Source organism: Ostrea edulis, chromosome 3, assembly GCF_947568905.1.
Source record: "Ostrea edulis chromosome 3, xbOstEdul1.1, whole genome shotgun sequence".
Lineage (NCBI taxonomy): Eukaryota > Metazoa > Mollusca > Bivalvia > Ostreida > Ostreidae > Ostrea > Ostrea edulis.
The window spans coordinates 20,764,867-20,790,975 of NC_079166.1; the positions used below are offsets into that span (position 1 = coordinate 20,764,867).

At 35.2% G+C, this 26,109-nt stretch overlaps 1 protein-coding gene across 1 annotated transcript; it reads left to right on the top strand.

The window, feature by feature from the left end:
* Window positions 1–1,154: 1,154 nt before the first annotated feature.
* LOC125673939 (phosphatidylinositol phosphatase PTPRQ-like) lies at window positions 1,155–25,259 on the top strand. The gene is made up of 18 exons (XM_056157733.1): window positions 1,155–1,413; window positions 2,470–2,754; window positions 7,280–7,424; window positions 8,094–8,208; window positions 11,664–11,933; window positions 14,409–14,753; window positions 14,867–15,145; window positions 16,485–16,556; window positions 17,145–17,222; window positions 17,533–17,708; window positions 19,856–19,927; window positions 20,005–20,092; window positions 20,358–20,704; window positions 20,842–20,913; window positions 21,950–22,036; window positions 23,043–23,120; window positions 23,437–23,502; window positions 23,668–25,259. The coding sequence occupies exons 5-13, from the start codon at window positions 11,687–11,689 to the stop codon at window positions 20,417–20,419; spliced, it is 1,419 nt and encodes a 472-aa protein (XP_056013708.1). The 5' UTR covers window positions 1,155–1,413; window positions 2,470–2,754; window positions 7,280–7,424; window positions 8,094–8,208; window positions 11,664–11,686; the 3' UTR covers window positions 20,420–20,704; window positions 20,842–20,913; window positions 21,950–22,036; window positions 23,043–23,120; window positions 23,437–23,502; window positions 23,668–25,259.
* Window positions 25,260–26,109: the final 850 nt, after the last annotated feature.

The window sequence follows — 26,109 nt, forward strand, 5'->3', positions numbered from 1 at the left end:
AATGTGTAAACATGTATATGCCCTTAGGAGCCAATTATTTGGCAATAAACTATCTGTATCTGAATCCAACAAAACTAAAACAGAGAGGGAAATCAAATCATTTCACAACAACACTATCTCTTCTTATCCATACCTCAGATAACAATCATTTGTAACAATTGAACGATCTTTGTGTATATCGCTTATGTCAACAAAGGTGTGTGATAAGTTATAATATTGTCTTTTATTGTATTCATGCCGGAGTAATTGTACTCTTTGGTTTACGGATGATCGAATGATGACCCCATTGAGAAAGGATACCATACTGGGAATAATTTGTCAATTTCTACTCAGCGCGGTAAGCATTCTTTCATAATTTTCATTACCCCGATAAGATAAGTCTGTATAAATCTTCTTTATTCGTATTTCTAAATTGCTGAATTTCCGATTGTAATTATTATTATTTTTACTATTTTAGATATTTTCGACATGTGCTCAAACATCGCCCTTAATACCAGATTGTAAGGAGGATTGAATTATTAATACATAGACAAAAGCTAAAGAACATTAAATAACTAATGCACACACACACACACACACACACACACACACACACACACACACACACATATATATATATAATATATATGCCCGTATAAGGAAATTAATATTTGCCTGATACAACGTAAAAGGGTGTCCCGTGTCAAGGATCACAACCCCCTTGGCACGCAAAAAACCATTTCTCTGTTTTTCGAAAAAGAGTAGGCTTTCTGGGGGCCGTCAGGGAAAATCAAACACTCAAAAGCAAACATATTTCAATTACTTAACCCTCGTAATGGCTGAAATATTGCCAAAACGGGTTAAACCGTAATCATCTAATCTATCAATCGCAAGGACACTGTTCACCTTACAGAATTATTTTCTATCCTTCTAGATATTAACAAATTGTACATTCATTCCTTATATCTTTATCTTATAAATTGAAAAAAATTGATCGTAAATGGAATTTTCATATCAATTATATGCTTCTAAAGCACGTCATATATTCATTACAGTGTATCATCAATTTATGGAAAGTAAATGAAAAAGCATATCTTTGTTCTGGATAATATGTGATGCATGGATACTAGAGTATAAGTTTGTTCATTTCCTTAGTTATATATATGGACTGCGACTCCATTCATCTGAATGATCCCTATAAGATAGACAGAGTGTTTCTCCACTTTCCTGATACCATCTCCAGTTCTAACGGTGTCTACTCCCTTGTGTTTTCTCCATCAACAAAAATGGGATCACACTTCACATTTGATGGACATGGCTTATACTCGTTGCCTCCCCTGCTTCCGTCAGTCCCCTACACAGTACAAATACACTTGACAGGACGGGATGGATCGGCGAAATCCAATACTTGCAGTATCAAAATTTCACCCAGACGTGAGTACATACATGTAAAACAATATTAAACTGCAAAAAGCAATATGAATGGTGTGTGTATTAGACACATTGATTACAGTAGTATCTACAGTTACCTTTCATTGTCCATACAGGTGTGTAGTTAAAAGATTTTTATCTAAGCATCAAAGTAACCATTGGTGACGCTGGTTATAATCTCTACAGAGTGAATTTTTTTTCTTTAATTCAAATAGCGTGATATATATAAATGCAATAGACAGTTTGTCATGTGAAACCAAACAGGGCGGATAATGTTTAGGTATATGAGGCAAAATGTTTAGGATTATTTATTACAGGTACATGAATATTGTAGTTGTACCAGTCACGTGTTCATATACCATGTTACATGTACGATTGCAATATACAGAAAAATATGAACCAAGAATGCCTATACATTTATATCAACATATGTAGCAAATTGCAATTGAAGGACAGAAATGAAATATCATTGCGAGGATGGTTGTGTAGATTTACTTTTATCACGTTTCCAATGGTGAAATACTGCAATTTATAATGTAAAATCGATAGTTTTACAGCTTTCGTAGTTCATAGAATAATTCAACGCTTTGAAAATAACAAATGTGATATCTTCATAGTGTGAAACACTTAGAATGACAACTGGAACTAGTGCTGAGATATTCATCCGTAATACATGTATATCCAAGCACACTTATTTTCATTCATAATTAATTTTTGTCATGTTTCATTAACCACAACAGAATTGAAGTTACCTGATTGTTCAAATATATTGATTCTATATCTTTCCTAAAGTGCTATGATTTCTGCGCAATAATGTTTTGAACGTCAATAATGAGACAACTAAAAGAGGTAAATAAAAACCTAAGAAAATGTGCTAAACAGAAAATTCGGTGTTTTATTTTTGGATATAATTTATTTCACTTTTACGTCAGGGTTTGCTTTATATTTTCACGAGTGCGATGCACGAGGGAAAATATCTCTATTTAAACCATGTCTCCCTCATGAAATACATTATATATTCAACTATATTGAATATTCTCTATGTACGTGTATTTCCAGGGCCTCGTGATCCGATCTGTGGACATACATTGTTTTCAAACATCTTAGCAAGATCGATAAAACTAGATTTGTCAAAAGTCAGCGCCGCGGGAGCATATGTATTCATTGTGACAATGTCTGTCGTGAAGGGTGAAAGTGTCAGCCCCATTGTGAAACAAGCATCTATTAACAATACCTTGCTTTTCGAGAATTTGGAACCAGGATCCTTTTATCAATTCAAGATTTTAGCAAAGAACGCTTACCACATGGAGAGCTTGGGTGGCTGCAACTTCAAAATATCCACAAGTTAGTCTCCATTAAATTTCCTTGATAGTCATCTATGTAACAAAACTATGTTATCTCCAAAAATTAAGAATTTAAAGATAGTTTGAAACACATACACTATTTAGGCCTATGTCATAAGTCACTATCCTATGCTACGTGTTATCTTGGGGGTACATGGTAGCCCCTTGTCGATTTTGTATTTTTCTGTGGTATTTATATAGTCCACATGAAATCATTGATTATATTAAAACACTACAACCTGTAATTGGCGGTAAATAAATTGAATAATATATGTGTGATTGAATTTCTATAATCTGATTGAATCAGAGAGGATCTGAAGTAATAAACCCGTCGAATCAGCAAAATGTTCGAAGCGAATCGAGATTCGATTGTCAATTTCGATTCATGAATTATTGTGCATTGATCTTGGAGATCACCTGTTCGGACGAATGCAGAAAAGAGGCACTGCACAAGTGTTAGATTTGTAAATAATGTAATATGCAAATTCTATATAAAATTCATTATCAAACTTTCATTTCAGTGGCACATTTGCGTAACTATTACTTTATTATGCTTATAATACTTAAAATCATTCATGAAACTATATTCTCTTTAAAAACAAAAGAAACGTGTAGTTATTTACCTCAGTTTCCATCTTTGTATGACCTCGGTCTCAGCAAACCGATTATGTTTGGCAATCATCGTTTCCATGTCCGAGTACACAACGATTGCGTCGGAGGCTATAGCGGTTCATACGTCCATGCATGGTAGGTATGCTCACAAGCAGTAAGAAACGTTCATGGCAGATATGCTCACAAGCAGTACGAAACGCTCATGGTAGGTATGCTCACAAGCAGTAAGAAACGTTCATGGCAGATATGCTCACAAGCAGTACGAAACGCTCATGGTAGGTATGCTCACAAGCAGTATGAAACGTTCATGGTACATGTAGGTTTGCTCACAAGCAGTACTAAACGCTCATGGTAGGTATGCCCATAAGCAGTATTTCCTTGTTTATTTTGCTGAATTTTTCATGAGATATTTCGGATCATACTACTGTTAACAGGGAAATATTTGCTGCCTTTTATTTTCGCCCCTTTCGCCCTCGTTGTCACTGGGCGAATTCAAGCGTGGACGAAACTGTTTTCTCTCACATCTCCCTTTTAACACAACTATGTCTGGGCGAATTTAAAACGGGGCGAAACAGCAAGTGAAGAAAGGTGAAAATAACACGAGGAAAATATAACCGTGTATACAGTCATTATACCGATAGCTGCTAATTGGTGTATATATACTTCGATAGCTGAAAATTACCGTCAGTTAAAGCTTGTATTGCCTTACGTTCGGCAGATACTTTATACATGCAAAACATAGTATATTATCATAAAGCACAGCAATTCAATACAATATAGAGTCTTCCTTATCAGTTACGGAGGCCTGTCCGTGTCATTCTAACCTGGCAAAAAAATTATAATAAATCGTTTGTACGATTTACTCAATCGAAGAAAGTAAACGATTTAAAAAGCCGTTTATACAATATCTAAAAACATCTTTGTACGATTTAGCAAATCGTAGAAACGATTTGAAAACGTTGAAATATTTGATAGTTTCTATTTGCACTGTGTAATCTTCCATATGCCTCCTATTTTCTTCATCTGTGTTGTATTTATTATTTTTTTCATTAGCATTGTACAATTTTTATTGGTATCGTATCTGAATGATTGTTTATTTTGATTTATTATAAGGATTTCATCGGTCAAGATTTTAACCTGTATCCTGCATAAAACGAGTGATGTGTTCAGAATGTTTACCTACATGATAAACTGGTACCCTATTTCAGTGTCGTACTGGTTCAGCGCAATGTTTATGGGCGATAGAAGGTTCGGCAGAATCTAGGCCTACATGTCGCGGTAGCTCAGTCGTAGAGCGTTCCTTCATACATCGGAGGTCAAAAGTTCAAACATAGTAGTGAATCCTCCTTCACCAAACCCATTCATTTGTATTCATGAGTCTTACAGATATGACCTTCAAAACGAAGGTCCCGCGTAGCGACAGGCATTGAGAAGTTAAAACAAAACTGCTACGGCCTTGAACGCTAAGCTAAAGTCTAACTTTTCGGTACGTTACCTACAACTGGTGACGTCTCAGCATCAGCAAAAAAGTCTCGAAGAGATTTAAAAAACCACGATAATAAGAATACAAACGAAACAAAACATGTAGGCAAACAGCATTTATGAAAAAGATATAGACTACGCATGGCATGATTACCGAATTATGGTTTAAACCCATGAGATACTTTGTAGCAAAAAAACTAAACAATCACTTGGATACAATATACACGATAAATGAATGATGCTACAATACAATGGGGTTCAAACCCAGTATTCCGATGGTCCGACAGGCCGGTATTCCGACGGTCCGATAATCCGACATGTTGACCATCACCAATAATTTTAATTAATAGAGTTAAAATTTATTCATGTCAGGCATTATTTTATGGAAATTAACAGAAACCACCAAAATCGACACGGCCTGATTATAAATCAGACAATCAATTTCTGACCAAAATCATTCAAGTGTGAACTAAATCAGAGAAACCCGGTATTTATGGAAATTAAAAATGCTAACTGATGAAGTACAGGCAAAATATGTAGTAAATGACCCTTACCATTGCAGAGAAATTCAACCAATTTTTTACACGGACTTAAAACTTTAAACCGGATTGCTTTGAAATCTGGCCAAAACACATAAAACTTTTTTTAAAGATAATTATTGCCTTTCAATATTATGTTTAAGTCTCTCCGTGTCTTACTCCCTGACATGATAAAATTCTTACATCGTTTTGAGATCTAACTGACTAGGTCTTTGTGTATGAATATGAATTTAGTAGTCTATGAAATTATTATCAAGATAATGAGGTAAATGATATTTTGCTCGATGATGAAAGACTGCTACACGTGTTGTAAGTTTTAATCCGTATAATCAATTAAAACAAAATGAATGTTACAATGAGCTGTCGCGTACAGAAAGTAAAAGTTAAAAAAAATTGTTCACATTAATGGTATGATTTGGCAAAAATAACATTCATTCATACATTCATAATACTTGCAATAACCATGTTTGTTGGCAAAAAAGGAAAGGAAAGGGGGGGGGGAAGCAAACAGAGCAAACAAAGGAAAAACAGAGCCCCGGTGTCGTTATCCAGGTGATTCAAGACCTTATGATAAGTGACTTAATTGTAGAAGAAGTTGTTACGATAAGGCGTGAAATATGCCCCAATTAAAAAAAAATTACAAATCAAGTATGTTATGCTGCTAAATATCCACCCCCCCCCCCCCAAAATATAAATTGGAATAAAACTCAAAATATCACTAAGTAACCGATTGAGATTGTAATTTACAGTGCCATACCATTAAATGGCGTCTGTAACGAAGAAAATGTTTACATTATTTTATATCAAAGTTATTTTTAGGAAATGCACCCTCGAAACAACATGTTTATTCCATTCCTAGTAAATTTATAATGTTTATTTCATAAATATTAAGATAATGTCAGCTAATACTGTAGATATTTGTAAGACTTTTAGTGACCCTCTTTTTCGGTTTTCCGCTGTAGGACATCATTCTCCCCACAATTACCAGACCAAACTGTTCAGAATGCATGTTACTCAAACACATGCCAGTGGTATAAGCTGATGTTTGAAACATAGGAGGAATGCTGTTTTAAAACAACTTTGTATTTCTCTGATTTCCTAGTAAAAATGAGAATTACAACAAAATTTTCCCTTATTATGCAATTTTTGTAATATAATTAACAGATACCAGTGACTAACAAATTGATCAAAAATGTAACATTATACAAATATTGCTGGTTTTGTTTAGGTCAATACAGTGATTAAGCCGCCTGAGTAGTACAATATTCGCCGAGCCCAAAGGACGAGGTGAATGAATACTGTACTTCAAAGGTTACTAAATCATCGTATTGACTGAAGAAAAAAACAACATTCATCTTATTATATGATTTAATGATGAAGTTATACAAACTCATTAAGTTATTCATGCCATCTTACTTGTTGACATACCGGCCCGTCGGACTATCGGACCGTCGGAATTCCGGCCCGTCGGGCTATCGGGCCGTCGGACTATCGGACCGTCGCAATACTGGTCGGTAACCATGAAAAAAATATACAACATAAATGGGAAAAAATATACAAATGAAAAATATGCAATATAAGTATATTTCTATAACTCAGGGAATACAAATGAAAGATGCAATACAAATGAAAAATATACAACAAAAATAATATTTTACACTACAAATGAAATACCTTATAATACAAATGAAAAGGGCCAAATTTTGTAATGTTTGATATGCCATAGGTTTCACAATTCATAACATGAATTTATTTATCATCAACGTGCTTATGAAATAATTGAATAATGTAATATCTGACAACTTAATTCATAACAAGAATTTATTTATCATCAACGTGCTTATGAAATAATTGAATAATGTAATATCTGACAACTTAATTTTTCTGATTCAGAACCAGATAACCCTGACTGTGATGAGTTTTCTGATTCAACTTCCGATAGTGTGACTCTGTACCTGAACAAAACCATCCCTGAAGGTGCTGAATACCTATCCATACAACTTCAACTCACGAACGGGACGACTCTACAATGGGCAATGTAATCTATGTATTCATTATCTCATATTCATTTAAGACTCTTTTTCAATTTTTCTCTTACTCCTTTCTCCAAATTTGTTTTTATTTCATATTTGTTTGCATTTAATATTACCAGAGAGAGAGAGAGAGAGCGAGAGAGAGAGAGAGAGAGAGAGAGAGAGAGAGAGAGAGAGAGAGAGATCCTCCGAGGCACCTGGTCCCACCTCTAGTGTCCTGGGGTCCGTGTTTGCCCAACTATTTATTTTGTATTGCTTATGAGTTGTGATTGATCACTGTTCGTTACCTTCACCTTTCATATGCATATAAAATATCTATACAAGGATTGAAAATACACCCTGGCATTGGTTCATATGCTGTCTGACTTGTTTCATACCAATTATGAGGCCTTACTTCGCACACTGAATCTGGCTACGGATTACTCCGTTTACCTGAAGAAGATATAAGGCTCATGGAGGATGTGACCGGTCGAAAGGGGATGATTTCTCCAATTAATCATCTAATCACACCTCTGGTATATCCAGGAGTTTGCCAAAGTTCCTTTTTCGTATTCCTTGTGGGAGTCGTGAGATTGATCACAGTTTGTTATCTTTACCTTTTCATTGTTATATATTCAATGAGCATATTTTAACTAACACCGTTTTGAACTTCATACCATTTTATCTCATTGAAGAAACTCGAAAAGAAATACAGTCCAGCTGGATGGTCTTGATCCGGATGCAACCTATACCTTTGACGTCAGAGCATATACCGCAAATGGTCTACAAAGTGATCAAAACTGTTCGCTGGTAGTTTACACAAGTACATATATCATCTAAGTACACGAATCATGTCGTTAAATACTTTTCAGTGTGGCAGAGAGACGCCACATTTAAATTACTCCAGTGTTAAAAACACTACAATATCTTTAAAATATCATCGTACATGTATACTTTGTGTTCAAAGGTAAGATAATTATGATATTTGCATTGGAATTCCTATAATGTTTGCATAATACTCATTAAATTATTTTAATAAGAAATGAAAATAGCTAATATCAACTGCATGGAAATCATACTGAGAGTTAAATGCTATCAAAAAATGTTTTTCGTGTATAGGCTCCTTTACAACTAGTTTTTGATAATAATAGTAAGTTGCTTAATCAATCAATGACATAGAAATTAGAAGGTCTATATATCGACATAGTCTAACATACCTAAAGTTTATAACAAACGGGAAGGCGTCAGTTTCTCCATCGTCAACTTCCCATATTTATATAGCAATATTCCATTTCCACCTATATGTGGTGTTTTTGTTTATCAATGTAAAACTTATACGGTACAGTACCCGTAACGCTATTCTTGACATGATAAACGATAGAACACGATACACGCACGATAGGATAGGATACATGCACGATACGATAGGATACACGCACGATACGATAGGATACACGGTAAACCTGATAAACGCAAAACCTGATAAACGATCTTCACGATAGACCAGATAAACGCACAGAGGCTAAGCCCGTTTTGGGCCCGAACTCTGTGATACCATAAATTTATGGTATCACAGAGTTCGGGCCCAAAACAGGCTTATCCCCTGTGGATAAACGCAAAACACGATAAACGATCTTCACGATAAACGGAAAACCTGATAGAAATGTTGTAAATTTAGAAGCAATTTAGACAGAACGAAATTGTGATACCTTGATAATAATACTGAAGGATTTCAATATTATACAACTAAATCTTATAATTTCTTTAATACACGGTCGTACTTTTAAAAATAATAATTTTTAATTCATTTTTTTTTACACCATCACAGCTAAAATCAGAAAACTAAACTATACACGGTTTTTAATTCATTATTTGATATCTATATGAATTTTCCCAGCCAATGATTCTAAAATTATATTGTCACCTAATGTTTAATAATAAACACAGGGAATTAACTAAATGTAATATAATGTAGTGATATAATGCTTCAGTAGGTCTCTTATTCTAATGTCTATTATCTTGCATGTGAAATAAAGCCAAGTAATATTTTGTGTGTAGCGAGGAGGGGTTATCTTGCATCAAGCTCTAAATTCACCGGTCATTCAACAATTACAATTATTTTCATCATGATCGCTTTAAAAATATTCACTGCAGTACACCATACCTTCATACGTTAGATATATCTACACCATGAGTGATAATTGATAGTCATAAGTAATTGGAACATATGTATTTGAATTGATATCATAATAACAAAAAATAAATAAACTATGGGGAAAAATTAACAAGACCCAGCTTTTTTAAAATTTATAATTTTGAAACGCTTAAAAATATTTTGTGTTTAGTATGTAAAAAAACAAGTCAAATAATCACCAAAACCGGCATTAATTTCCAGTATATACCCGTACGACTATTGGTACATGTACAAAGTACAAGTACACGTAAAAAAAAAAACCCAAAAAACAACGACAACAACTGAGTCGTGCCGAGTTGAGCAGACTTTTGGAAGATGCAACACCATTTCACCCTTTTAAAACTTAATCTTCTAAATATGTGAAATACAATGTCCCTGAGAATGTTTGCAGTCAAAAAAAGGGTGATACACAGACGCACACAAGTTCAGTAATGGGTATATAAATAGAACACAGGTTGGAAAAAGGGCCTTTATTAATACACATGTACATATATATGCAAGGTGAAGTTAACGAACAGTGATCAATCTCATAACTCCTACAAGCAATACAAAATAGATATATATAACAAACAACATAATTTACTGATTTTTCCTTTCAAATCGGAACTTCCTCTTTCTCTGTTAAAGTTAATTACAAAAAAAAAATTCTAAACAAGCAAATGTTTATGAACTTCAGATGAAGGAGCTTTCAGATTTACTGTCCCCGGTTTGCTCGGCAAACCACCGCCTACTTTTCATACTACTTAGAATGAAATTGTAATAAACTTTCACCCTCATTGGACAGACAAATAGCTCTTCTTCTGCCTTAAAAATCGAGAGCTTTATGTTCTCCTTCAAATATACTGTCTTTTCTCGATTCCTAAAAATAGCTTCTATAACAAAACGAATAAAGCTTTCGAAATGTATCGTACTTTTTCATTAGATTTAATAAACAATCCCGATAGTTTCCGAAACTACACGATAAACGATATTCACGATAAACGGAAAACCTGACACACGCAAAACACGATAGACCTGATAAACGCAAAACGATAGAAAACGGAAAACCTGGTAAACGCAAAACACGATACGATAGGATACACGCACGATAGAACACGATAGGAATGTCAAGAATAACGTTGCGGGTAATGTACCAATTGTGATGCACCAGATGTGCATTTCGACAAATATTGTCTCATCAGTGATGCTCAAACGAAATGTTTGAAATCCGAAATAACAATGAAGTTTTAGAGCTATCATAGGGAGAAACAGTGTGCCAAAAATGTGGAGTCAAATTCGTCTACGGATAAGAGCTATGCGTGAGGGAGATAATCCTTAATTTTGAAATGAATTTCTAAATTTTATTACAGCAATTAAATATACATCCGTATTTTCAAGCAAGTAACGAAGTACTTAGCTACTGGGCTATAGAGACCCTCGGGGACTAATCGTCCACCAGCAGAGGCCTAGACCCAGCTGAATCAACTGATTCAATTCGCAAAAGCTTGTTCTGCATACGATCATATTTTAAATCAAGGCAGGTTACTGACAAACAAGTTGATATTAGAGGAGTTTCAACAGTCTCGTTTAGAGTCATCATTTCGCAATCCTATTACGATTAAAACGTTTGCCAATACAAATTTTTGTTGTCTGACGGGGTTTCATACTACATGTTAGGCCGTTCTTAACACAATCGTTTTGACTATGGATTACTCCATTTATCGGATCAAGATATAGCGCTCATGATGACTGTAAACGGTTGACAGGGGATACATACTCCTCCAGGGTACCTGATCCCAACTCTGGTGTATCGAGGGCTCCGTGTTTACCCCACTCTTGATTTTGTATTCTTCACAGGAGCTATGAGATTGATCAATGTTCGTTATCTTCACCTTTCATTATTATCTTCACCTGAACCTAACCTTGTATGAAACATTCTTACAATATTATTATATGTGTATGCATTGTTTAAATTGATACAAAATGTTAGCAAGTTGGCTATCGTTATGGCATAAGAGGTACATTAACTAGATCCCACATTTTAGCGCAAATACACCTCTGGATATAAATGGTGTAACAATTTTATTTTCAGAACCATTGGATCCAGATTGTTCGATGATTCGGCAGACAGAATACACCATGTCATCTGTAACATTTGGTTTTGGAAGCCAATCATTTGAACAAGACCAATACAAGATATCAGTTCGGAATGTGAATAAAGTGAATTATACTTTACAAACAATCTTAAACTCCACTACAATTAGTAATTTAACTCCTGGAAAAGAATATGAATTCAGTGTCTACAGGTTGGGAAGCCATGAAGAACGCAGTACTAACGGCTGCAATTTCAGGCAGTTGTTGTGTAAGTGCATATATGTGCATACAAAGACTTTTTTCTCTGATTACTGCTTTATGACCATGCATTATTTCAAAATCTCTTCATCCAATATTGAGTACCCCAAGCACTAGGTATCAAAACAAGTTAAGACTATATCTTGTTTTAATATTAGATACACTATGTTTGCTATGACAACCAAACGAAACAAATTGTATAACAGTAAGAAAATGATGTTTTATCAGTAGCATGTACATAAATCAGCGGTATTGTATCTGCATTGTAGTACTGACATTGTAATATCGACATCGCACTATCGCCATCACAGAGTCTACATCAAATCCTTTACATCACAGTATCAACATTATAGTATACAATACAGTATCATGATCCCAGTATCAACAACACAGCATCAACATCACAGCATCAACACCACGGCATCAACATCACAGCATCAACATCACAGCATCAACATCACAGCATCAACATCCCAGTATCAACATCACAGCATCAACAACACAGTATCAACAACACAGCATTAACAACACAGTATCAACATCACAGCATTAACATCACAGCATTAACATCACAGCATTAACATCACAGCATCAACATCACAGCATCAACATCACAGCATTAACAACACAGTATCAACAACACAGCATTAACAACACAGCATTAACATCACAGCATCAACATCACAGCATCAACATCACAGCATTAACATCACAGCATCAACATCCCAGTATCAACATCACAGCATCAACACCACGGCATCAACATCACAGCATTAACATCACAGCATCAACATCACAGCATCAACATCCCAGTATCAACATCACAGCATCAACATCCAAGTATCAACAACACAGTATCAACATCACAGCATCAACATCACAGCATTAACAACACAGTATCAACATCACAGCATCAACATCACAGCATTAACATCACAGCATTAACATCACAGCATTAACATCACAACATCAACATCCCAGTATCAACATCACAGCATCAACATCACAGCATCAACAAAACAACATCACATCATCAACATCCCAGTATCAACAAAACAGAATTAACATCACAGCATCAACATACAATTATCAACAACACAGCATCAACATCACAGCATCGACATCACAGCATCAACATCACAGCATTAACATCACAGTATCAACATCCCAGCATTAACATCACAGCATCAACATCCCAGTATTAACATCACAGCATCAACACCACGGCATCAACATCACAGCATCAACATCACAGCATCAACATCACAGCATCAACACCACGGCATCAACATCACAGCATTAACATCACAGCATCAACATCACAGCATCAACATCCCAGCATTAACATCACAGCATCAACATCACAGCATCAACATCACAGCATCAACATCCCAGTATCAACAACACAGCATCAACATCACAGTATCAACAAAACAGAATTTACATCACAGCATCAACATACAATTATCAACAACACAGCATCAACATCCCAGTATCAACATACAAGTATCAAGAACATAGCATCAACATCACAGCATCAACAACACAGCATCAACATCACAGCATCAACATCACAGTCTCAACATCACAGCATTAACATCACAGCATCAACATCACAGTCTCAACATCACAGCATTAACATCACAGTATCAACATTACAGTATCAACATCACAGTATCAACATCCAAGTATCAACAAAACAGAATTAACATCACAGCATCAACATCACAGAATCAATGTCATAGTGTCATAGTATCAACGACAAATTGTCAATGTATAATATAATATCAATATCATATCAAGATTTAGTATCAGCATTATAGTATGAACATTACAGTATCAACATTACAATATTAGCATCATGGTATCAACATTATAGTATCCGTATTTATAGATCCGTGGGGATCCGGGTTAGAATTGGTCCTCAGTACCCTTTGTTTGTCGTAAGAGGTGACTAAATGGGTCTGTCCTTCAATCATAAATTAATCTAATTGAAATTAGATGTTAAATCTGCACACAAACACGTATATGAGCGCATCTAACATTTGATTTTAATTTGATTGTCCTTCGGATGGTGTGACACGATAAAGATCCATCCCTGCTCAACGGCCGTAAACGCCGAGTATAGGCCAAACTTTTGCTGCCCTTCACCGGCAATGACGACGTCTCCAATGAGTGAAACATTAATCTCGAGCGGGCGTTAAACCATATACAATCAATTAATATTATAGTATCAACACAGTGTCAACATCATACTATCAATGTCATGATATCAACATCACAGTATCAACACAGAAGTATCAACATCATAGATTCAGTGTCATAGTATCAACGTCACACTGTCGATGTATAGTATAGTACCAACATCATAATATAGTATCAAAGTTTAGTATCAACATTACAGTACCACCATTACAATATCAGTACTACAGTATCAACATAACAGTATCAGCATAACAGTATCAACATCTTAATTATGTTTCAGGCATGACTTTACGACCAAGAGGTATCACAATAACTGATTCGCATTCCTCCACCATTGCAATACAGTTTACTCCGCCAGAAGAGCTGGTAAATATATCGGTTCCATATCTACTGGAAACCACGTCCATTCGACATAAATGTGTTTCATCAGACATTAAGACTGACTATAATTCCCTTATCACTTATATGGAGTTTTTTTCACTTGGTACGGACCTGGATACCGTGTCCATTGTTGTAAACGGGCTGTCCAGTTATTCAGGTTACATATTCAGAATCAAACCGAACATTTGTATACAGAATGGATCCGAATGGAGTGACAGCGTGTTTGGTAAAACATCTGAAACAGGTTAACAGCTTAAGTCTTTCGCATCCTAGAAACTGATTTGTTGTTTGATTAAAAGAACGTTGAGATAACTCCAATCCTTTGGAAAGATTGAACTACCTTGTTTTTTATTTTAGTACCGGACTTGATTGACATGAGCCATACAGAAGTACACAACATAACGTCATCGTCAGTCGCCATCACATGGAGAAAACCTTGCTTTTCAAATGGTGAAATACTTCATTATGATATTCAGACATTTGCTCTGCAAGATAGGATCGACAGATCTGTAAACACACAATTCGTGTTTGACAAGTTGTTATCGAACACTCGGTATTCGTTTAGAATCCGAGCCATAAATTCTGCGGGAGACGGAAACTGGTCGGAATGGAAATATTTCCGAACAACCATACAAGGTGAGCACTCACTGTCGTAAATAAATAAAAGGAGTTTTAGGAGTATCACAGACCGCTAACACAGCATGACTGTCATACAGATATTAAAACTGTCGTATTTGAAAAAAGTGAAGACTGCAAACAGTAATCAATCTTATAATTTCAATAAAGAATACAAAATTAAGAGTAGGACCAACACGGATCCCTTGGCAGACCAGAGATGGGAGCAGGTGCCTAGGAGGAGGAAGAAATACCATTTATTATAATGCTTTGTGAAATCGTCTAAGTTGTTCCTCAAGGATGACTTTAAACATGTCTTTACCCTTGGGTGGCATGTGTCGCAAATCATTTGCACAGCTCTTAGTATATGTCGTTTAAAACAGCATTTCGCAAATAATATGGTCGTGATAATGATTGAATAAATCATCTCTTTCCTTAAAGTCAACGAGACAAGTAAAAGTTGTGAAGTACGGTAAAAAGCATTCTTATTCGTTAGTTTTTTTTTTCTGACAAAATTGAATATTTGAGACATGATACACTCAAATGTGTTCGTTATAACGATCTAGCTCGTGAATACAACCAATCATTTAATCAAATGCTGTCTGACGTGTTTCGACCCGCTTGTTAGACCGTTCTTGGCACACTTATTTTGACTACGGATAACTTCGTTTACCTGATCAGTATATAGGGCTCATAGCGGGTGTGACCGGTCGACAGGGGATGCTTACTCCTCCTTGGCACCTGATCCTACCTCTGGTGTTTCTAAGGGTCCGTGTTTGCCCAACTATCTATTTTGTATTGCTTATAGGAGTTATGAGATTGATCACTAATTGTTATCTTCACCTTTCATTTATTAGAAACAACACCATTGTCTCAGGTACAGCCACTGCATTGCGATGAATAATCGATTTAATGACTATAAATTCGATTGATTGATTGATTGTATCTTGTTTAACGTCACTCTCGAGAATTTTTTCACTCATATGTAGACGTCACCAAGACCTGTGAGGCTTCAAATTTAGGCCAATATTCGGCGCTTAAGGCCATTGAGCAGTGATGGTTCTTTAGCGTACCACACCTACTGTGACACGGGCCATCCGTTTTTAAAGTCTTTTCCGAGGACCCGTGACATTTACACCTGATGCCGAGCGTTTGGCGATGGAACTATCACTACCTGTTTTAACGACTTAGGTCTCTCGCGGCGGGGATTCGACCGGGTGCACGCTCTACCCCTAGACCACCGCGGCGGTCTCTATGAATTCGATCCTTGAATTCGATACTTTGCATATTTGCGTTAAAAGAAACACTCATAACAAACAAGCGTAATTTCATTTCAACAAAGTTTTCTTTTATCAAACAGAAACAACATACCTTGATATTACAACACCCGTTCCTCCTACTACATTCAGTGAATACTCCACAGAAAACGAAGGTATACCAAGGATATTTAAAAATGCATTAAAATGTCATATTTTCCATCACGTGAATACACAAACTACCACCTATTTATTCCATAAAAGTTGTAAGGCTTTAGTATCACATTGTTGGTGTTATGCTGACGGAGCAAATTCTTTTGTGCATTGACCTCAGGCATGCGCATACCGATCCCACCATTCAAACTTGTTGGATAATACAATTACTGAGGGATATATGACAGTGATACTGAAACAGTTTTGTAGAGTAATACAACTTTAGAAAGGTTTTACTGGAATATTCCCAGATGAACAGCTCCGGCATTATCCAGTGCTTTAACATCTTATTTTGACTTATCGTCGATAAAAAAATATCCTTTATGAAAAATGTGTATATATATCCATATTACTGTTTGTGTTGAGTACAGATTAAGCGAGTAAACTGATATACAAAACACTGAGGGCATTACATGTATATGCCAAATTCATGATATTCCTAGATTCGTCTTAGTTTAGTACATTTAACAAAAAATTCTAGTATAGAAAGGCCGAGCCAATCCTCTCTCTGTTTCACGGTCTACTAATAACATCATTATTAACCATTTCAGCTTCCATTACAACGAATGGCCAATCTCCATCAACCTCAAATTCCATAACGTTCCAAACGCATAAATACACACATAAAGGTACAGGTAAGAATATAGATGGCATCTACTATAATAAAAATGAAACATCCATTGATATATTACTTATAATATAAACCTTTCGTTTTCTGTTGAAAAATCTGATATATCTATTTGAATATGAGCTGAGGGAGTACGAAAGGTAGAAACAATATTGATATGCAGTGATGGTTGTGTACATGGAAATTATGTAGCTGATTTTCATTATTCTAACTTTAATGTTATGTCATGAATGACATGTACATATTTGAAAATATTTATTTACAATGTGAAATTCCTCATTGTAATATATATTTCGTTTCCATTTTCGCAGAAGTCAATCATTATTTTCATGGCGATGTCTATGACGTCAAAATGGCATTACCAGATTTATCCTCCACGAGATGCAGACTTAATATCTTCTGGAAAATCGACACCAAGAATTTCACAAATGAAACATTTTTGAGATATTACGTTTCTTACTGGCCTCAAAACAAGCCGACTGAAAAGGTAACAGTGAATATGATGTCCTGTGTTAACAGAATGAGTATGTGTTAAACCATGGTTTGTAGTGTAGTAATAGAGAATGGAATCCAATAATGAATAAAAAAGCTACAGGTACGCGTTGGATGCAAATGAAATGCTAAACAATACATGTAGGGAAAGCTTACTCCTCCTACACACACTGTTCAGACCCCTGGTATGTCCAGGGGTTTGTTTCCCTACTTCCCTATATGCAGGAGGTAAAAATTATGATAATAATCAAATTCGTAACTCCTACGCGAATGAAAATTTTCGAATAGGGCATACACAAAAATCAGGACATACAAAAGACGGAATCAGATGCCTGGGAGGGGTAAACATATCAGAATCAAAGTACTGAAAGTACTGATGGGAGTAAACATATCAAAAAAACGAGGACAATACAAACACAGATGGACAGACAGACACACAGACCGACCAACCGATCGATCGATAGATATACTCCTCCTTTGCATCTGATCCCACCTCTAGTGCATCAAGGGGTTCGTGTTCGTCAGTCCCTTTGTGTAATAGTTATTGTATATTTATTTCGGTGTATCTTTAATTATATGGACAAAGGGCGGTGAAGAGTGCGAAGTACAAGTCTCCGCCCTTCGTCCAAATAAATCAAGTTACACCGAAATAAATATCCCATAACTTACTTGTATCATAACCAATTAGAAATATAATATCTGTCATGTGTCATGTGACCAGTGGTTATTGCATGATTTTTTCAATTACCCAAATGAAAAGTAAAGTTTTTGTCAGGTGATCGCTTGTGTATTTCCTCTTCCTGCCATGCATGCTCATAGTGCACTTATTGCCCGATAGTTGGTGAGCGCGGATGATCAGAATGTGTCATGAACAATGGTGATTTACACGATTAGGATGTGCAGTTTTTATTCAATGATGACCATGAGGATTTTCTCACAAGCATGTGGCGGTCACACATTTCGTGAAATTAAACTGGAAGATGATAAAATGGATATCGACACGACCGCGAGCCTAGATCTCGTGAATTCTAGTTTGAACTTTACCATGTGTTGAAAGGTGGTGTTCAATAATTTATTTACACAGCACAGTTTTTAAAAATATCCAAAGGATGATTTCGCCCACTGGTGTATCTCCAGTTATTTGTACACTTTTTTATAAAAGAAAAAACACCACAGCCATGATACAAGAGTAAATATTTTCCTTTTGTCCTGAAGAAGGAACAGGTCATGCCTAGGATTTGAATAATTCTTCGCGACGTTGATCATATTGGTGATTTACATATTTTCTAATTTGACCACTGTGTGGATCTGACACCTCTAGGTATCGGTTGTGTTGGATTGATTTTAATGTTGTTTTGTATTATCATTTATTCACAGGATCATCTTGATCTGTCTGTATATCTCTTTGTTTCTTGTTTGTTTCTTAGTTTTCCTCAACTACCCCCTTATTTGTTTATCATTAATGTTTTTGTGTAATCGGCTTTGTTGTTTGGCTCGTATTTGTTTTTGACTCGCTAGAATTTAATTTATGTAATACCTACTATTATATAACTCAATGTGCAACTCATCTGCTTTTGTTTCAACCTTGGGTGCTGACCACGAGTTTTCAAATCGTACCATTCTTGCATTATTACAGATTTTTTCATGTAATTTTGTCTTCTAAAACTGTATATGATTTCACATTTTCCCGGCCTTAAGTATCGAACTTGTTTTTTTTTTTAATGTTGAATGCATTGTTCCGGATCTTTTCATGCAATTTTGTCTTTTAAAACAGCAATTCAAACACAACTCATCTAACTTTATCCCGGTCTCGAGTTTTCAAATCATATCATAGCTATATAGTTTTAAATTTTTCACGTATTTTTTGTATTCTGAAACAGTAATTCATTCTTATTCATTGGTAAATAGAATTTAAAGTACGATTTATCTTATAGGGTTAATGGCCGGTGTGACCGGTCAAAAGGGGATGCTCACTCTCTCTCTCTCTCTCTCTCTCTCTCTCTCTCTCTCTCTCTCTCTCTGGACAGCTGATCCTACCTCTGGTGCGTCCAGGGCCCGTATTAGTCCGAACCTTCATTTTTTTTTAAAATATTTTTATTAGTACAACTTATTCTTTTGCAAAAAATGTTTACTTTTTAACAGATTTCTCTGGTTACACAATTACCATATGCAAGAAATATCACTGTGGCCTCCGATGAGTTCTACTTTCTACAGGTTGGTTTTCGTTTAATTGTCGTTTTTTCGTACCTCAAAATGTTTCGAAGTTGTGTTTGTATCAATTTTTGTTCTAGATAGAAGCAGAAGGAAACATGAACATGACAATTTCAAAGTTCCAAATGATGTTCGTTGTGAAGGATGGAAAATGGGAAAAGGTTCAAGGTAAATAACACACCGTAAATAAAAAGGATGGTTTGTCTACATTACAATTAAATGCACTGAAAGTAATGAATATATGAATATAGCTAATTGTTTCAATTCTAGCATTTACAGACTCATTTCTAAGTCAACTCCTAAGTGGCGAAAACGAAAATTAGAAACCCAACAGTTGATCCAAAAACGAGTTACAGCACAGAACAAACTTTTTCACCAATTTCAAAAGAACCAATGTTGCAAATATTAATCATGTGTGATTTTGTTATTAAAGATGCAAGCACCCAAGCAGATGTAGGCATATCCAAATCCGGTGAGAAGGAAATCACCACTTGAAACAATGGAGTTCTTTCCCTTCGCCTTTTGTTATATGATTAAGATAAGATTAAAATCTAATCTATATTTTGCTGAATATGCAGTTTCTAATCACTCTCAATGTGTGCACATAACAGAACCTTGGAATTGACAAAAAGTTCCTTTTGAAAAAGTATTCATAAACTACTACAGGACGTCTATTTTTTCAGCCAGAGACGGTCTTGCTGGAACGCTGGCAGTGCTGCTACTATTGCTTGGATGTACATTGATTTTATTATGGTATTACAGAAGGCAGCTGAGGATGAGGTCAATAAATGTTTTCGAATTTAGAGTCTTGATTGAAATTTCCTTGCAATGATAAGAAAAAGAAAACGCAACGGACAAAAACATAAAGGAGATAACGTTGCCTAATAGAAGGTTTTTTTTTTCTCATTTTCTTTCAGAGTAAAAGCAGACACTGTTAAATCAGATGATATGCAATACACATATCAAGAAATTCCACTTTCAGAGTCAAGGTAAATTCTTTTCTGTAATCGATGCATTCCCGGTATTTTTTTTTAATTGAGGTTTAAAAGTCAAATATACAAGACAAAACGTTAAGGATCAAGGGAGTGCGTGTATAATGTTATGTGACACCATGTTCAACTTTAAAACGAAAAAGTCAAAATAACAGAGAGTGACAACATTTACTTCAATCACTTTATTTCTGACTTGTCAAAGCAAAAATAAACCAAGTGCAATCCATGTAACAAAGAGTTTCTGTGTACTCGAATAAAACCAAAGGGCTTTTTTGGTACTGGGGTAAAAAAAATATTTTGAAACTGACAAACTAATTTCTGGATCATAATTATCAACATTTGCTACACTCTCCCAATTAATCCAGATAACTATTAACTTAGCTTCCCCTTCTAACAGCCGTGCGACGCTCGCCTGTAGTTTCCATTTATCACTCTTATTGGGTAATAATCTTATAAATTTCGTATTGAGAGACACAAAACTCAATAGAAGGTCACGGATTTGGGCAAATACAGCCTGTAAAATTTGGTATTTAGCGTAGAATAGATACCATGTTGATTGCACATTCTTAGTTGGATTCTGTAGGTGGTGGACCCAACATGGTTTAATTAGAAATCAGTCTTGAGTGAAAATTTCCCCACATATTATAGTTTTTCTTTAATTGCATTAAGACATAATGACAAAGTTGTAAATTTCTAAATGCAAAGATGTAGGGATATCCGGGTAACCATTTAAAACATATGGTAATAAGAAATACAGACGCCCATGTCAGTTTTGCATTTTTGTTTTAATCCATATTCCATACTTTCTGTCAAAGGGAGTTGCATGACATTCGTTTATTACAAATTATTAGAAATTAAAATGAAAGCAACAAATACAATGAAAGGTTGATTTTGTAAGACGACGCACATTCAAAACATTTTCCATTACTTCATATCTACATGAAACATCGTTTTCTGTCACCAACGTTCTTGATCTGTGACTTTCATAGTCCAGTATGCATCACTTCTCTCTGTGGTTATTCTTTATCAACAGGTCCTCCACTCTGAACGAGTCTCATCTCTACCAAACCCTAAGATCAAATGTTGGTGATGATAGTCCCGTCTGTCCTGAAGTGAACAGGTAATTCAATCTCCTGAAGTGAACAGGTAGTTCAATCTCCTGAAGTGAACAGGTAATTCAATCTCCTGAAGTGAACAGGTAGTTCAATCTCCTGAAGTGAACAGGTAATTCAATCTTCTGAAGTGAACAGGTAGTTCAATCGCATTAGAAATATACGATCACAGTTAATAATCATAATCTGAATTAAGCATCGAATGACTATCATTGTCAAAAGTGAAAATCATGCCGTTTTGTATGTTGTGTTGCGATAAAACAAGTGAAGAGTGATAACAAGTTAATAAAGGTTAGTCTGCATATTTCTTTACGTACGATGATTTCGATATCCCCTAGCAAATCCAAATTTCCAGGTTTTTGTATACACATAAGTCCACTTGATGCAATACTCGTCGAAAAGACTTTGCTGAATAATTTGAACATTTTCGTTGGTTTATAATTGTGCTGTCGCGAAGAAATCAAATTGAATAGGTGAAGATAACGAACAGTGATCAATCTCATAACTTCTATAATGCATCAAAATTGGTACCGTATAAGTTTTACATTATGACCCCTGGGTCGAGTCCTCTGCTGGTGGACTGTTAGTCCCCGAGGGTCTCTACAGCCCAGTAGCTAAGTACTTCGTTACTAGCTTGAAAATACGGATGTATATTTAATTGCTGTTATAAAATTTAGAAATTCATTTCAAAATTAAGAATTATCTCCCTCATGCATAGCTCTTATCCTTGGACGAATTTGGCTCCACTTCTTTGGCACGCTGTTTTTGGCTATATTTAGCTCTAAAGCTTCATAGTTATTTCGGATTTCAAACATTTCGGTTGAGCATCACTGAAGAGACATTATTTGTCGAAATGCGCATCTGGTGCATCAAAATTGGCACCGTATAAGTTTTACACAAAGAACACAAAAATATAAAGAATCCAAAATTAACTTAGGATAAGTACACATATATGTAATACAACATTCTGTAGATTTGTGGTCGTGTAATTTTGTACCGGATTCTATTTTTCAGAGAAATGGACATTACGGAAAGAAATACACTTTCTTCGTGTACCCATGAATACGTAGAATTAACAGAGTCATTGCCGAAGTAAGTAATATGATTGTATTGCCATCAATATCATTAAGGCAGTTTATAAGAGAGAGAGAGAGAGAGAGAGAGAGAGAGAGAGAGAGAGACCTAAACAGCAAGGAATGTAGCTTTGTATTGCCATCAATATCATTGAGACAGTTTATACAAAAGAGAGAGAGAGAGAGAGAGAGAGAGAGAGAGAGAGAGAGACCTAAACAGCAAGGAATGTAGCTTTGAATGCACCCCAACAAAGTTGACTTATTACTTAATCTTAATTTATTTGAAAGTATTGTGTGGTTGCATAATGACTACCATGAATATATTTTCCATTTAGACAACTCAACAGGACTGAAAGTTGCACAACACCAAACTACTTTATCCTTGAGCCGCAATACACACGGTAAGGTGACCAATGGTTCACCCATGTATGGAAATGCTTTGTATCTATAAACATCACCTTTCGTTTTCCTTATTTTGATTTCAGTCTTTGCGTCTAGAACAGAAACAAACAGGATTGCATCAGACAAATTTTCTAACTTCTTTACTCAATGTTTGTTATTTTAAGGCCATTGAAGGCGAACAAGAAGCTCGAGGAAGATTATGCAATGGTGGCAGGAAACACAGATATCGTGAGAAAAGAGAACTTTTCTGAAACTGAACCCGGAATTAATACAGACGAAGCGTATAATGAATCCCCTATAACAGTTTCTGTTGCAATCACGAAAGCATCGTATGAGAATGTCTTAGTAAAGAAAATTGAAAGTTAATATAATTCATTTAAAATGTACATGTACAAACAAGTACTTACATCAACACTACGTACATGTATTACTAGACATAGGTCTCTGTTTTACAAAATATTTAAAAATAGTGTTGTAAAATGATTTCAAAATATTTACGAACCATAGAATCTTATCATATCCAAGTAAATGTTAAAAGTTTGAATAAACGGTGATCGATCTCGTATATCCTATAAGAATACAAAATTAAGAGTAGAGACCCTAAAATTTGTGAAATACCGACTTTAAACGATACTGTTGAAAGCCGTAACGTCAACTTATTTGTCCGTAGCCTGTCTCAATTAAACAATTGATCATGTACAGAACATGTCCTCACGTATCGAATCAAATGCGTGACATAAACACTATCTGCATGATGATAAAATACCTCTAGTGCTGTTATAAGAGTATGGAAAGTTGATGATTGAGGAGTTGAATTCAACTCGTTAATCATAAAATTGAATAGCTGCATGTAGTAGTCCATTAGTGTTCATATTCAATAAAACATATACAAATATGAAACGGATGTGGGAGAATTTGCTGTGTCTTTTATTTTAAGTTAACTGGGGTATATCAAATAGACAGATAGGAGTTATGAGATTGATCACTGTTCGTTATCTTTACCTTTCATGAATACAAATGAATTTTGTAAATGTACCATTTTCCCTCCCAGAGAGATAGAGTTCTAATCTAGATTCGGGGATATTTGCACATCGTTTTGCAGCAGTGTAGTTCTTTAACAAATTCACTGTAATTGTCTCGATGATTCCCAAATTCCAAATCCTTACTCGTATTTCATCCCCTAAAGACCATGCTTTCTGTCTGAAAAGAAAAACGTACCTACTCTGTACGAATTGGACCTGGAACTTTAAGACGAGTAAAATTAATTTCCTTATAAACGTACATGTATGCAAATGAGCGAATTTTGCATCCTTTCATATTTCAATTTGAACTCTGATTTCATGTCATTAAGTGTTGTGCTTTCTTTAATCTTATTCGGTGTAACAAGAGATTGAAGGTGATCACTTCTACACCAAGAGTTGTCTCTCCAGTGCCGAGCTGTGGGTTCTAAAACAGATGACACTGTGAAAAGCAAAAAGAATTACAAAGCATCAATTTCATCTACATTTGAAAAAATGAAATATTTTGTTTCAGAGTGTTAATTTCTGTTTCAAGTCATAAGCATGTCCTTATTAAGCTATACATTTACATTGTTTCATGATGTTCATTTCAGTTTTAGTTCGTAAACATGTCATTATGTTTTTACATTATGCTTTGTTTCATAATATTAATTTCTGTTTCATCATAAACATGTCCTTTTTATGTTTTACTAGTGCAAATATTGTTTCAGAATATAAATTTCTGTTTAAATCATAAACATGCCCTTATGTTTTTATTTGTACATAAATTCACCATTTAGGATTTATCTCTCTTTAAACAGAATCCTCCATTGACGATGTTCTTATTCTTGTCCTGAAAAATAGACGAAGACATTTCTGACTAACTGACTTTCTGCGAAAGAAATTATATTACCAAAGAGTGGAAGTATGCAATGTGGGTTTATATTTTTGTAGAGAGCATGTTTCCCTTTCTTATCTCTGGGATTGTGAAACATGACCTCCTGGGAGAAGAAATTGAAATCGCTGAACGATTTATTACAGATATGTGATTCAGTGCAAAAGTGTCTTTAAAATACTATTTCGTATAACTTGCATCATGTATGATAAAGCGAGATTGTTGTTCATTTCCGTGAATGTTCGACTTCGAAAGCATATCATAAATAAATTGAGCAGAATGTCAAATCAATTTGGGACTTTGCTTTTCAGTTAAGATTTTTAATTAAAAGATAAATAATGCCATAACTGTAATTGGTGCAATTATAAAATTACCATTCAACTTCATTTCCTGGTTTTGTATTGATACAATAGCATTCTCTCACACCTTTAGCGCAGTAGAAAATATTGTTTTGATACATATAAGGCAAGACCAGCTTTCTGACAAATAAGTTGATGTTACGATGCTTTCAAAAGTTTCTATGAAAGTCAGTAGTTTTCACTTTCTATGGTCGTTATAATTATCTAATTAGCAAATGCTAACTACCACTGGATCGAATGCTTTCTGACGTGCTTTTACCAATTCGTAGGTCGTTCTTTACATACTGACTTTAACTACGGATTACTCTGATTACCTGATCACGGTTCCTAGTATAAAGCTCAGGGTGGGCAGGA

What these genes read in the sequence shown, in the direction of transcription:
- LOC125673939 (XM_056157733.1), top strand. Translation starts at nt 11,687, where the DNA reads ATGATTCGGCAGACAGAATACACCATGTCATCTGTAACATTTGGTTTT. An exon ending in CAATTTCAGGCAGTTGTTGT is followed by an intron (nt 11,934 to 14,408) that starts GTAAGTGCATAT and finishes ATTATGTTTCAG; the next exon opens with GCATGACTTTACGACCAAGA. An exon ending in AAAACAAGCCGACTGAAAAG is followed by an intron (nt 17,709 to 19,855) that starts GTAACAGTGAAT and finishes ACTTTTTAACAG; the next exon opens with ATTTCTCTGGTTACACAATT.